This window comes from Monopterus albus, unplaced genomic scaffold (genome assembly GCF_001952655.1).
Source record: "Monopterus albus unplaced genomic scaffold, M_albus_1.0 scaffold436.1, whole genome shotgun sequence".
In the NCBI taxonomy this organism is placed as follows: Eukaryota; Metazoa; Chordata; class Actinopteri; order Synbranchiformes; family Synbranchidae; genus Monopterus; species Monopterus albus.
In genome coordinates this window covers 86,555-99,460 of record NW_018128316.1, presented here as the reverse complement: position 1 = coordinate 99,460, position 12,906 = coordinate 86,555, and the positions used below count along the sequence as shown (strand labels likewise).

Sequence of the window (12,906 nt, the reverse complement as noted above, 5' to 3'; positions counted from 1 at the left end):
TTCTACACATATTTAGCTCCTCAGAGAGACCATTCATATAAAAATTAAACAAAATCGGGGACAACAGGCTACCTTGCCTTACCCCGTTACAGGTCTGAAAGGGTGCAGATATACAATTACCCCATCTGACACACATAGTCTGGTGGGCATACCAATATGACAAGCATCTTACAATATATTTAGGCACTCGAGCGTCACACAGTTTCTGGAATTGCTTCCTATGATTCACTCGATCAAAAGCTTTAGAAGCATCTAAAAACAAATAAATATGGTCAAATTTTTACTTTTATATTTACTGACTAGTTATTTTAAAGCAAAAATACACATATCAGTGCCATGATTGGCTTTAAACCCAAATTGATTATCAGTAGAGCCAATAAGATTATGAAACCTACTCGAGAATTTCTTCAAACAACTTTAGTATGTTAGCAAGTGCAATGGGTCTATAATTATCTGAGCTGCCCACCTTTCCTGCTTTATTCTTCACCACCGGGACTAAAAGCACTTGTTATGGTTGACTCCCCCTCACCTGGAGGGTGAGGGAGAACTGGAGTTGGACTCAAGATGGCTGACCCAGGTGCTAGTACAAAAAAGGAGGTTTAATAGAATAAAGAACACAAAGTAACAACATAAGAGTCAATGAATAATACTGAACCAAGGGCAGAGTGGAGATGACTGAGGAGACCAGGACGAGCAGATGAGTAGCAGAAAACAAAGAACTCCAGGTATGGCAGGTGTAGCGCTAGCTGTCAGGTACCCACGGCTGGGAAGATCACCGTCAGATACGTACAGCAGCCACAAACAAAAAGAACACCACGTATGTCTATTGGCAACGCACAGGAACAACGTGACTAATAGCTGTTTTCCATCCTGTCCTATTTTCATTGCCCTCTCAACAATTCCTGGTTATAAGTATATTATAACAAATATAGTTAGTCAGCAGTTGGTTGAAACATAAATGATGCTTTGCTTAGAGTTGAATTAATGCTCCGGCGACAATTGTGCGTCTGCCAGAGGTTTAAATAAGAAAAGGACTAATGAACTAACGTCTCTCAGCTGTGCGATCCAAACCACGAGTCACTAATTACCTGATGCGACACAGCTGAGGCGTCCATCCCGCAAAAAGGGAAAGCGGGAGAGAAAAAAAAAGAAAGAGGCAGGTCGCGCTGAGCGGACCTGACAGCACTGACATTAAAGAGTCAGGCATAAACCCATGCATAACAAAAGAAGTAAAGCAAATAGCTAAAAGAGGTGCCAACCTCAACCTAGCATACTTAAGATGTTCTACAGAAATGCGGTTCATCCAAGTAGACTTATTTGCTGACAAATTGCGTATTGTTTGAGAAACCTCATATGTTTTAATAGAATCAACAAAGTCAACCCTACCTATAGAGGAAGTTTCACTAGGGACACAATTAAATAGATTGCAGTAGCGGTGTCGCCAGAGCTCAACTATCTTATCCGGGCCAGAAACTCCATCAATAGTATGGGGTAGAGAAAGTCTACTGCTGTTAATATGTTTAACATCTTTCCAGAATGACTTCATATTATTCCTTAGGAGATTTTCAGCCATAGAGTCAAACCTCAGCTTTGGTTTATTTTTCGTAATAATCTTATAGCATACTTATATTCTGCACTTGTACGCTTTTTAAGTTCAAATATAGGCCCATATCTGGGTTTACCAGCCAGGGCCCAGGAAGTTGTTTGCATGACGGGCTCCAACCTGATATTCAGCCACATAAGTGCTCCACCCAGGTTTAATTTTGCGTGCCTCTTTTCTTTCATAATAAGGCAAACTAGCCTCTATCAGCACCCAAATAATATTAGAAGAAATATGCAAGAAATATCAGCCTTGTGGCTAAAAGCAGTACAGTTAAAGTCCGTACATATCACAGCCTCTCTAGGTACATTAATATCACGTAATAGTTTATCAGTGTCAGAACAGTAACAAGGAAGATCCTCTGCAGAAAGAGTAGACCAATCCAACCTTTCATGCTTTTGGTTAGTTTGAATTAAAATAGGTATAAAATCAAATCTAACGGCCAACTTTACAGGAATGTGGTCAGAAATAGACATATTATACAAAATGTAGATATTCTCCAAAGCAGCGTGTGCATCAGCTGTCGCAATACAGTGGTCTAGCCACGATGTTGTATGCCAGGCCTCACTTACAGTATATATGTATAGCTCTGGATTGGCAAAAGCTCACTACTAGACAGAATCAGATTGTTGTCAGCACAAAAATGCACCATATGCTTCACAAAAACAGAGTTCTTGTCTGAGATATCTGCATTCATATCACCAACAATATATACACTCATAAGCCTGTATAAGCCTCTGTATAAAAGAGCTGATAAAAGCCAACTTATTCAAATACTCCTCCTCATTTTGGCTACATTCATACGGGGCATAAACATTTAAAATCACCAGTTCCTTATTGTCCTGAATCAGGTGTATTGCAATGCACCAGTCCAGATCATGCCTGATCACATTAATTATTGAATCCAACCTCTTAGACCACAGGATAGCCACACCTCCAGGAATTCTTCCTCGCTTGATACCGAGCCCAAGGTCTGTAGTTGGTTCCCCGGCACCGAGGAAGCCATCATCAATGGACCACTTAAGTTCTGCTTAGCAAGGAATGTCTCTTGTAGACACAAAATGTCACATTGTTCCAACAGCTCATCGACAACAGTGCGATAAGCTTTATCCTCCACGCTCTTGCCTAAGCGCAGGCCATGACAGTTGTATGATATTACATTAAGTTCCCTATTATTTATTGGCTTTGAGTTCAGCTCATGAAGAATGGGGGCAAACACAAAAGTGTTGCGTTTATAATTTTGTTCAGTGTAATAAACAAGGCAATATAACATTTTGCCAATATGGTGGGGGCACCGGTGGATATCAGGCAAGCTCATATGAACTGCCTCAAGATTATGACCATTCAAAGAAATCCTTAAACTACCACTGAATACTTTATTTTATTAGAAAAAAAGTCTTGCCAGTGAGAGTTTGTGAGACGTGTCAAGTAAGCACGTAACGCTTCAGCTTCCGAATCAGGTGAAAATTTAGAGGCAAAAACACTGACCAGCTTAGTTTTAATCATCTTAATGTTTCCAGCTGATCCTGTGCCCACAAGAGATTTGCCAACTTTTCTCTGACCGGCCATGGTTGTACCTACACGAGACGCAGGCTTGGCAACAGCCTGCTTCCTTAACTGACGTTCACCCCGTTTCGCAACCAAGCTCCACATTGGTGACTCGGGCAATGGTGTTGCTCCACCGGAGCCTTCCACCAGGGCAGCTCCATCCACATCAAGAAGCACCTGACCCTCAGTCCCTTTGAGGCCACACACAATGTCCCTCCTCTCACCTACCACGGAATCAGCGCTGTTAGCCTCCGCCGAGTCCAACGACATGCCACCCTGGCCTGCGCGCAGTTCCAGCGCACACACCCGCTTGTTCATATCCACCGCAACGGCCCGCAGACCCTCGCTAGCTTCAGCTTGCAGGTGAGCAGCTTGCTTCATTGCAATAATTTCGGCGTGAAGATGCTCCATTTTGCGAAGCAGACCGCATACGTACGTCCATGTTGGTGAAATTCACTGGTGGCAGCTCATCTAAGTAATGAGACACAAATCTAGGGATATCCTCCCCACATTCATTCTATACCTTGAGGCATGCCTTAACGTTGTTAGCGTCTTTATGCACTCCTTTATAAGAAACATTACGCTGTGTAGTGACACAGACTTCAAAGAGCGTTTTGTTGGAGGCCTCAATCCACTCCGTATCAAAGGTGTTAACTGCCAACAAAACTATCTCATCCTGATTTAAAGTTCTTATTTTTACAGAGAGGAAGTGTAGAAACTCATCCTCAACTATAACTTTGCCATCTATTGTTGTACAAATCTCTGGTTTAAGACGACCTTTAGCAAACACAGGAGCTCCAGGTGCACATGCTGGTGTTGCATCCGCCATGTTGAAGCACAAGACACATTGTATTAATATCTAACAAAACCCACAAACTTTTCCTAACCTTAACCAGACTACTTTTGTTGCCCAAAGCTAACCACATGAGGGAGTAAAGATGCAAAGCCCAGTCTCCAGGGCCAAAGTCCACCATCCTCCACTACTACTAGACTGAGGTACATACAGTAAATACAGTGCTGATTCTACTTATTCACTTGACAAAATGAAATATTTATCAACAAAGCTATAACATAGGTCCTGTTATGCTGTCGCACCACACCTGCAAGGGCTGGACTGACCCAACAGGTCTGGTGTTGTTTGCCTGATCTTCAGCATAAAATCTGGGCCCTGACCACACCCCGCTCACTGAACCCTCTAAATCTCTGAACACATCCTCTATCAGGTACAAACAACTAATTCAGTTACTTAACACAAGAATCTGTGGTGGTCCCTAGGCTAATCAGTAATGATCTCTTAAGCAAAACTAACAGTACAGTGAAGCAAATATTACAAAATACAGTAATTGTGTGATAATGTATGTGTTGAAATGTCAGTGTATTTCATTTCTACACATGTTCATAATGGGGTCATGTAGTTGAAAAATGCATGTTCATTTGTAACATGCATTTTATGGCAAAGGTCTTGGAAAAAGCAGTAGCAGGACAGCTTATTACTTTTATGGAGCAGAATAAATGAATTTTATGTTTGATGAATGTTCGATGAATTTCAGTTGGGTTTTCAGAAGATACATTCCACTGAGACCGCTTTACTTAAAGTCTCAAGTGACATAAGGATGGCCGCGGACTCCGGTCGCTATACAGTCCTGGTTTTATTAGATTTAACATCTGCTTTTGACACTGTCGATCATGGAATCTTGATAGGTCGGCTTCAGTCTGAACTAGGGTTCTCTGGATCTGTCCTCCAGTGGTTCTCTTCGTATCTTAGTGATCGAACTTTTAATGTCGCTATAAATAATGTTTTGTCAGATGTGGCTGGTTTGTCATGTGGTGTTCCATATAGGTCAGTCTTGGGTCCACTTTTATTTCTGTTATATATCTATCCTCTTGGTCGGATAATTCGCCGTTTTAAGCAGGTGTCTTATCTTTATGCTGATGATGTTCAAATTTATTGCTCTTTTAATGACTGAGTTCCATTTTTTAGCTTCATTGTTAGAGTCCTTGTCATCCATCAAAAACTGGTTTAACAGTAACTATCTTCACATAAACCCTAATAAGACTGAAGTGCTGATTATTGCGCCTGATAATAAGATTCCATCAATCAGACAACGCCTTGGTTCATTGGGCTCCTCTGTCCAGTTGAGCCACAGAAACCTTGGTGTTGTGTTTGATCAGACTATGTCTCTTGATTGCCACGTAAGACAGGTGGTAAAAAATTGTTTTTATCACCTGAGGAATATTTCTAAACTAAGGCAAATGTTATCAAAGGTTGACCGGGAGATGATTATCCATGCTTTTATCTCTGCACATCTTGATTACTGTAATTCCCTTCTCATCTGTTGCAATAAGTCAACTGTGAATCGTCTTCAGATGGTGCAGAATGCTGCAGCGAGGCTTTTAACAGGAACCTCTAGAAGAGCTCATATTACACATATCTTATTTTCACTTCACTGGTTACCAGTCAGGTTTAGAATTGACTTTAAAATTTTAGTGCTAACATTTAGGACTCTTCATGGGGAATGCGTTGCCCCTGTCACTGTGTATGGCCGAATCTGTTGGTGGTTTTAAGAAGCAGCTTAAGACACATTTGTTTAGTCAGGCTTTTAGTTGATTTGATAGCTAGGTTTTATTTTATTTTTATCATAGTTTATATATTATCTGTTGGTGTTGTTGGCATATTGTTGTTTTGTGTTGTGCTTTGCTGACTTTGTGATTTTATCTGTGAAAGGTGCTATATAAATAAACCTTACTTACTTACTAATGTTGTAGATTACTATAGTTTAAGTGTTGCTCAAACTATTTTATTTTGAAACATTTTTGTATTCTTATTGTCCTTTAGATTGCTCTTTTTCTTTCTCACCCCCATCTTTTCTCTTTTGGTGGACTGACTTCATTTTTTGTTGTTTTTAGAAAGAGCAGATTGTGTGGATGATCCCATTATTACCTCAGTTACCCAAGTCTGGTTTTGTCTGATCGTACTGTGGGAGTGTATTGCAGTGAGCACCTGAGAGGCTATACTGCTGACACAAAAATAGTCTTACTTATGATGCTTATAATATTTTAAAATGGCTAAAGAGAAAAAAACCTCTCATTCTAGTTGTTTTAACAGCCTTGCTCCTGTTGAAGACTTTAAGAATTCAACTGCTCCCAGTGACAGCCGTAGAAAAGGTTGATGAAGCTACATAGGTTTCTGTAAGTGAAATAACAGCTCTTTAATATGCAAATTGCTTCACTTAAATTGAAAACACACCACACTTGTGTTCACTGAAAATACCATTGATGTGGTTGATACATCTGTCACTGCTTGTCAGGTTTGCTCGGCTGCACCTGCCTTCTCGCTTTCTTCTCTCACTTCTTCGGTCTTTGCTCACTCCACCTTGCACACCTGCCACTTGTTTCCTTAATTATCACCAGCTGCATTCACTCAGTCCCTCACCTTATTTACACCCTACTCACTTTTCACTCCCTGCCAGTTCGTTGTTGCACTTCAGGCTGACAACCAGCGCCATCCTCCTCATTTATTTCTCATGTTTTGTTTGCATTACTATTTGGACTATTTTGCGTATCTTCCCCTCAGTTTTTTTACCAGCCTGTTTTTCCTCGGCCAGTTTTCCACGGACAGTTTCTTCCCTCCAGACCATTACTCCACACCACTCTTCCAGCCTCCACCAGCCAGGTCGGTACACAGTCATCTACCATCCACCGGCCAGACCGGGAGTGACCCTAGCGTCCGTAAGCTCAGCCCGTCTCTCCACATCCATCCTTCCTCTGTTATTTTGCTAGCTCATCAGCACATGGTCCCACCACGTCATAGTTTTCATTCTACCTTACCACTTCACTTGTAAATATTGTACAGCAATAAACCTGTTTGCACTGAAGTCAGCCATCTGGGTCTGTTCTTTTCCGCTCACTCACTCTGTGTGAACGTTCCTAACACTGCTGCCAAAAAAAGAAAATGACCAGTGAGCATGACATCACACAGTTCAGTCTGATTATCAAGCTATGACAAACCAACACCATTACCGCAAACACAATCAAAACTGAAACTGACAAAACTGCTGGAAAAAAAACACACACAAAGAAACCAAAGGAAAAAGCCTGTAAATGAAGTTTCATTTGCTGACTCTGTTCTTGTATGGCACAACTGGGGACATGACACTTTTAGCTCACATATTTCTTGAAAGGTGAAAACATAATTGAATCCATTAATCACAAAAAGTCCTTTAAGGCAGTTCTGTGATGGTTGTCAAGAGGATGAGTGGCTTCATATAGCTGTGGCTGTGGTGATTTCAGATGAGCTGCATCAATCTAAGCTGTCCAAGCACACAACTAGCAAACAACAATTGATAACTCTATAACCCATTTCTATCTAATTTAGGCTGTGTGTGTCTAAGTTTGGACTGTGCCACAAGCTTAAAGAATGACTCATGCTATCAATAGTCGGGGAAGATGCCCCTTGGTTAGCTACTGCTGTCATGGTGGCCAGTGTAGTGGTTAAAAACAAACAAGGTACCAGTCCAGAGGTAATATGTAATAGAATGGTATGTAGTTCATATATAGATATTATTTGTAATAGTTATGTAAGGGTGAGCTAAGTGTTTGTCAGCTTGATCTGTTTCTCTTCTCTTCTCTTGCTCAAGCAAGGATATCTTTGCTTGTGTCTTTCTTGTTTAATTTATGGGTAAACATCCAGAGTGAATTCCTCCTTAAATGGGGAATGGACATAACTTCGGCCTTATCCTCTAGAGTCCCTGCGTCCTCATATGAGGACCGCACAGCTTGGGTTTCCAAAGCTCAGGACTCTAGAGGTTAAGTGAACGGTTCATGTGCTCTGTTCATGTTTAGAAAAAGGAAATGTGCACTCAGGCCATAGAAGGCTGTGTAACTACGAGAAAATAAAAGGTTAGGACAGCTGTGGGTTAGGAGAAGAAGGGGTGATGGTGCTGCAGTTGTGAGTGTGCTTTTAGGCCTGGCCGGAGGGACTCTGGACTCTGACTGTACCCTGTGACCAACAATGACTGACTGACTCTGTGACAATCTTCTTTAATACTTTATCTATTCCATTGCAGGAGGAGTGATTTTGTTCTCGGTTCCCTAACTACCAAATTACCTATCTAGCTACTATTCTGTTCAGAATAATTGTAATATTAAGTGATTATTCAAATTGGGATGATTTGTCAGAATTAATTTAGTTGGTATCAGATCCTACCATCTACACCAGTGTTATGACAATTTTTATTTACCCCCCCACACAAGTGCTAGATTAGGACTAATAAATCAGACTTTTATTAAACCCTAGTTTGTGTTGTCCACTACAAGTGTAATACACAGGGCAATGCAGTCTGATAACATACTTGTTACATAACTGATCGATCCTGACTTGCATAATCAAACAGCAGACAGAGAAGTAAAAGAATAATCAGATAAATTTTTATAGACAACATAACTCCATATTGCCTTGTTGGTAAATGAAACCTTCACTGTTGCCATGACCTTTGACCCTTCAGACAGAGTTTCTGTGAGTTTCATCAAGTTAAATTTAAGATTTTTAAAGACCACGCTGAATGCCATTTAAGACCTGTTTCATATCCATACTGGCAAAAAAATATGGAGGATATTAAGAAAAATCTGTTGAATATTCATGGTAAATATGAATAAATTACTCTTAAAGTAATGAGCCCAGATTCTTTTAGTGTTTAAAGTGCAGAGTTAATGCAAAATTACAAAAAAAACCCCATTAAATAAACCAAACAAAATGAGCAATATTTTTAAGCCCTATCAACCTTGTATGCAAGACATTTTAAGGCCTGAAATTCTAAATTCTGGCTTTAAGATTTTTAAGGACCCTTTGAATCTCTGTCTGGTTTTAACATGGAAATATTACAGTAAAAATATGGCTGTTGCCTGCATCTATCAAAGCACATTATCTGTTCATATCAGAATAATGTATTAGTACTTGTTTACATGCTGACTAGAAATTATGACTGTGCATTATAAAACACAGATGGTAAATGTCATGGACATGAGCATGAAGCTGCAAGGTCCTTGGCCAGCATTATTAGTCAAAAGGACCTTCAGCCTGTTGCCATGGCAGTGCCTGATTACTGACCCGTGTGCAATTGTTGGCCTTGGGCTCCAACTCGGGGACCTTTGTGATCTGCTTGAGGAAGTCAGACTCCTGCATCCCCGGCTGGGAGCCGGACCGCTTGAACTGCGCCTGTGGGTTTGCCAGGATCACCTGGAGGTTCACTGCAAAACCTGGAGAAGGGACAAGGAGGGAGAAGAGAAGGAGGGGTAGACAAGCTTAGCCAGCATGTCCTGTATTAAAAGAACATTATGAGTCTAATATAGTCACAGCAGAAAATGATTAGTGTATCTAATGACTATAATATGGATGATATAAAATTCATCTAAACGGGGCCTGCTATTTTCTTGTGAATATTGTAGTACATCTGACAAGGGAAGCTCGAGAAGGTCATTAAAAATGCTCATGATTGCTGTGTTGCAGCAAAGGTATGGATTAACGGCAGTAGAGCAACCAGATTTATTCAAATTAGAAAAACTGATAAATGGAAGAAAGTGACTGACAATTTAATCATAAACTGTCTTACAGCAATACATTTTTAAGGTTGAAAAGTAATTAGGTTTGTGAAACAAAAGTTAAGAATATCTTCCATGACTTGTACAGTTACAATTAATGGCTCAAACACAGGCTCACTTTATACAGTATAGTTACATTATGTACAGGCAACTAACTAAACATCATTCACACATCTGACATGTGGTCTGACCCTAAGGCAATGGGTCTGAAGGTGACACACCATGAAACTCTTGCTCCCTTGTGCCTCCACCTCTACCTAACCTTCTACTGATGGAACACACTGTTCACAGGTGGAGCTGTGGAGAATGCAGGAAAACAACTTCAGAAGTACCCAGTAAAGGACAGTGGCAATCAACAGTTTTAGGTTGTGTTGTAACTCCTAAAACTCCTGTTTGCCAAGAAACAGTTAAAACAAGTTAACTCCATCTAAAATGAAAATTGTCATGGTGCATACTTGATATTTGCCATACCTGCAAATATGCCTGTGTCTTAATGTGACCACATCTATGTAAATGTCACTGTCTGACCTAGTAAGACTGAAATCATAGCTTTCAGGACAAATGACCAGGGTGCTCATTCAGACATGAAGCTGACACGTTCAGATGCTGTCAGACTGACGGAAAATAGTGCATGTCTTAAGGGGCTTCAGATGGTGGAGCTTCACAATTGAATGCATCAAACCAGAAGCTTTATTTACATATTTACTTTTTTGCACATTGGTACAGTATTCAAAATAATAGCAGTACAATGTGACTAACCAGAATAATCCAGGTTTTTAGTATATTTTTTATTGCTACATGGCAAACAAGTTACCAGTAGGTGCAGTAGATTCTCAGAAAGCAAACAAGACCCAGCATTCATGATATGCACGCTCTTAAGGCTGTGCAATTGGGCAATTAGTTGAAAGGGGTGTGTTCAAAAAAATAGCAGTGTCTGCCGTTGACTGTACAAACACAAAACTATTTTGTACAAACGTTTTTGTTTCTAGGATTTAGCAATCCTGTGAATCACTAAACTAATATTTAGTTGTATGACCACAGTTTTTTATAACTGCTTCACATCTGTGTGGCATGGAGTCAACCAACTTGTGGCACCTTTCAGCTGTTATTACACTCCATGATTCTTTAACAACATTCCACAATTCATTTACATTTCTTGGTTTTGCTTCAGAAACAGCATTTTTGATATCACCCCACAAGTTCTCGATTGGATTAAGGTCCGGGGATTGGGCTGGCCACTCCATAACATTAATTTTGTTGGTTTGGAACCAAGACTTTGCTCGTTTACTAGTGTGTTTGGGGTCATTGTCTTGTTGAAACAACCATTTCAAGGGCATGTCCTCTTCAGCATAAGGCAACATGACCTCTTCAAGTATTTTGACATATGCAAACTGATCCATGATCCCTGGTATGCGATAAATAGGCCCAACACCATAGTAGGAGAAACATGCCCATATCATGATGCTTGCACCACCATGCTTCACTGTCTTCACTGTGTACTGTGGCTTGAATTCAGAGTTTGGGGGTCGTCTCACAAACTGTCTGTGGCCCTTGGACCCAAAAAGAACAATTTTACTCTCATCAGTCCACAAAATGTTCCTCCATTTCTCTTTAGGCCAGTTGATGTGTTCTTTGGCAAATTGTAACCTCTTCTGCACGTGCCTTTTTTTTAACAGAGGGACTTTGCGGGGGATTCTTGAAAATAGATTAGCTTCACACAGACGTCTTCTAACTGTCACAGTACTTACAGGTAACTCCAGACTGTCTTTGATCATCCTGGAGCTGATCATTGGCTGGGCCTTTGCCATTCTGGTTATTCTTCGATCCATTTTGATGGTTGTCTTCCGTTTTCTTCCACGTCTCTCTGGTTTTGCTCTCCATTTTAAGGCATTGGAGATCATTTTAGCTGAACAGCCTATAATTTTTTGCACCTCTTTATAGGTTTTCCCCTCTCCAATCAACTTTTTAATCAAAGTACGCTGTTCTTCTGAACAATGTCTTGAACGACCCATTTTCCTCAGGCTTTCAAATGCATGTTCAACAAGTGCTGGCTTCATCCTTAAATAGGGGCCACCTGATTCACACCTGTTATTTCACAAAATTGATGACCTCACTGATTGAATGCCACACTGCTATTTTTTTAACACACCCCTTTCAACTAATTGCCCAATTGCACAGCCTTAAGAGCGTGCATATCATGAATGCTGGGTCTTGTTTGCTTTCTGAGAATCTACTGCACCTACTGGTAACTTGTTTGCCATGTAGCAATAAAAAATATACTAAAAACCTGGATTATTCTGGTTAGTCACATTGTACTGCTATTATTTTGAACAATACTGCATGTTTGGTATTTTCCTGCCTTTCACTTAGGTTGGAGGAAAGGCGCAGCAATTCCAGTTAGACCGCGCAGTGCAGTTTTGGTGCTGGTTTAGACCCGAAATAGCAATAACACCTACTCAGAACACCTCTGATAGCTGTTGCAGGTGCATCTGAAATTTTCGTGTGTAAGCTGGGAAGCACGAGATCAGGTACCCAAATGTACTGTAATGTCCACACCAACTTAAAATTAACATTTAAATCCACAACTGATCCGCTGGAATTTACTCTGAATAATTGAGTGTGTGACATGAAGATGAAAAAAGGACAAATAAACTACTTCTTGGTATTGTGGCTATACAGTGGGGCAAATAAGTATTTGATACACTGTCGATTTTTCAAGTTTTCCCACTTACAAAGAATGGACAGGTCTGTAATTTTTAATCGTAGGTACACCTCAACTGTGAGAGACAGAATCTACAAAAAAAAAAAATCCAAAAAATCAGTTAGATTTTTAAATAATTTATTTCCATTTTATTGCATTAAATAAGTATTTGATACAATAGAAAAATAGAACATAATATTTGGTACCGAAACCTTTGTTTACAATTACAGAGGTCAGATGTTTATTGTAGTTCTTGACCAGGTTTGCACACACACTGCAGCAGGGATTTTGGCCCACTCCTCCATACAGGTCTTCTCCAGCTCTTTCAGGTTTTGGGGCTGTCGCTGGGCAACACGGAGTTTCAGCTCTCTCCATAGATTTTCTATTGGGTTCAGGTCTGGAGACTGAGTAGGCCACTACAGGAGCTTAATATGCTTCTTACGGAGCCACTCCTTCGATG

The 12,906-nt window shown here is 40.4% G+C and overlaps 1 protein-coding gene across 3 annotated transcripts in view; it reads right to left on the bottom strand.

Annotated features, from left to right (window-relative positions):
- LOC109952150 (galactosylgalactosylxylosylprotein 3-beta-glucuronosyltransferase 2-like) overlaps window positions 1–12,906 on the bottom strand; it is an 89,903-nt gene that overhangs the window by 22,296 nt on the left and 54,701 nt on the right. For all 3 annotated transcript variants that reach the window (XM_020587046.1, XM_020587045.1, XM_020587047.1), the window contains one exon: window positions 9,255–9,403. In XM_020587046.1, the coding sequence (XP_020442702.1) occupies window positions 9,255–9,403 (149 nt within the window). The remainder of the gene's footprint in view (window positions 1–9,254; window positions 9,404–12,906) is intronic.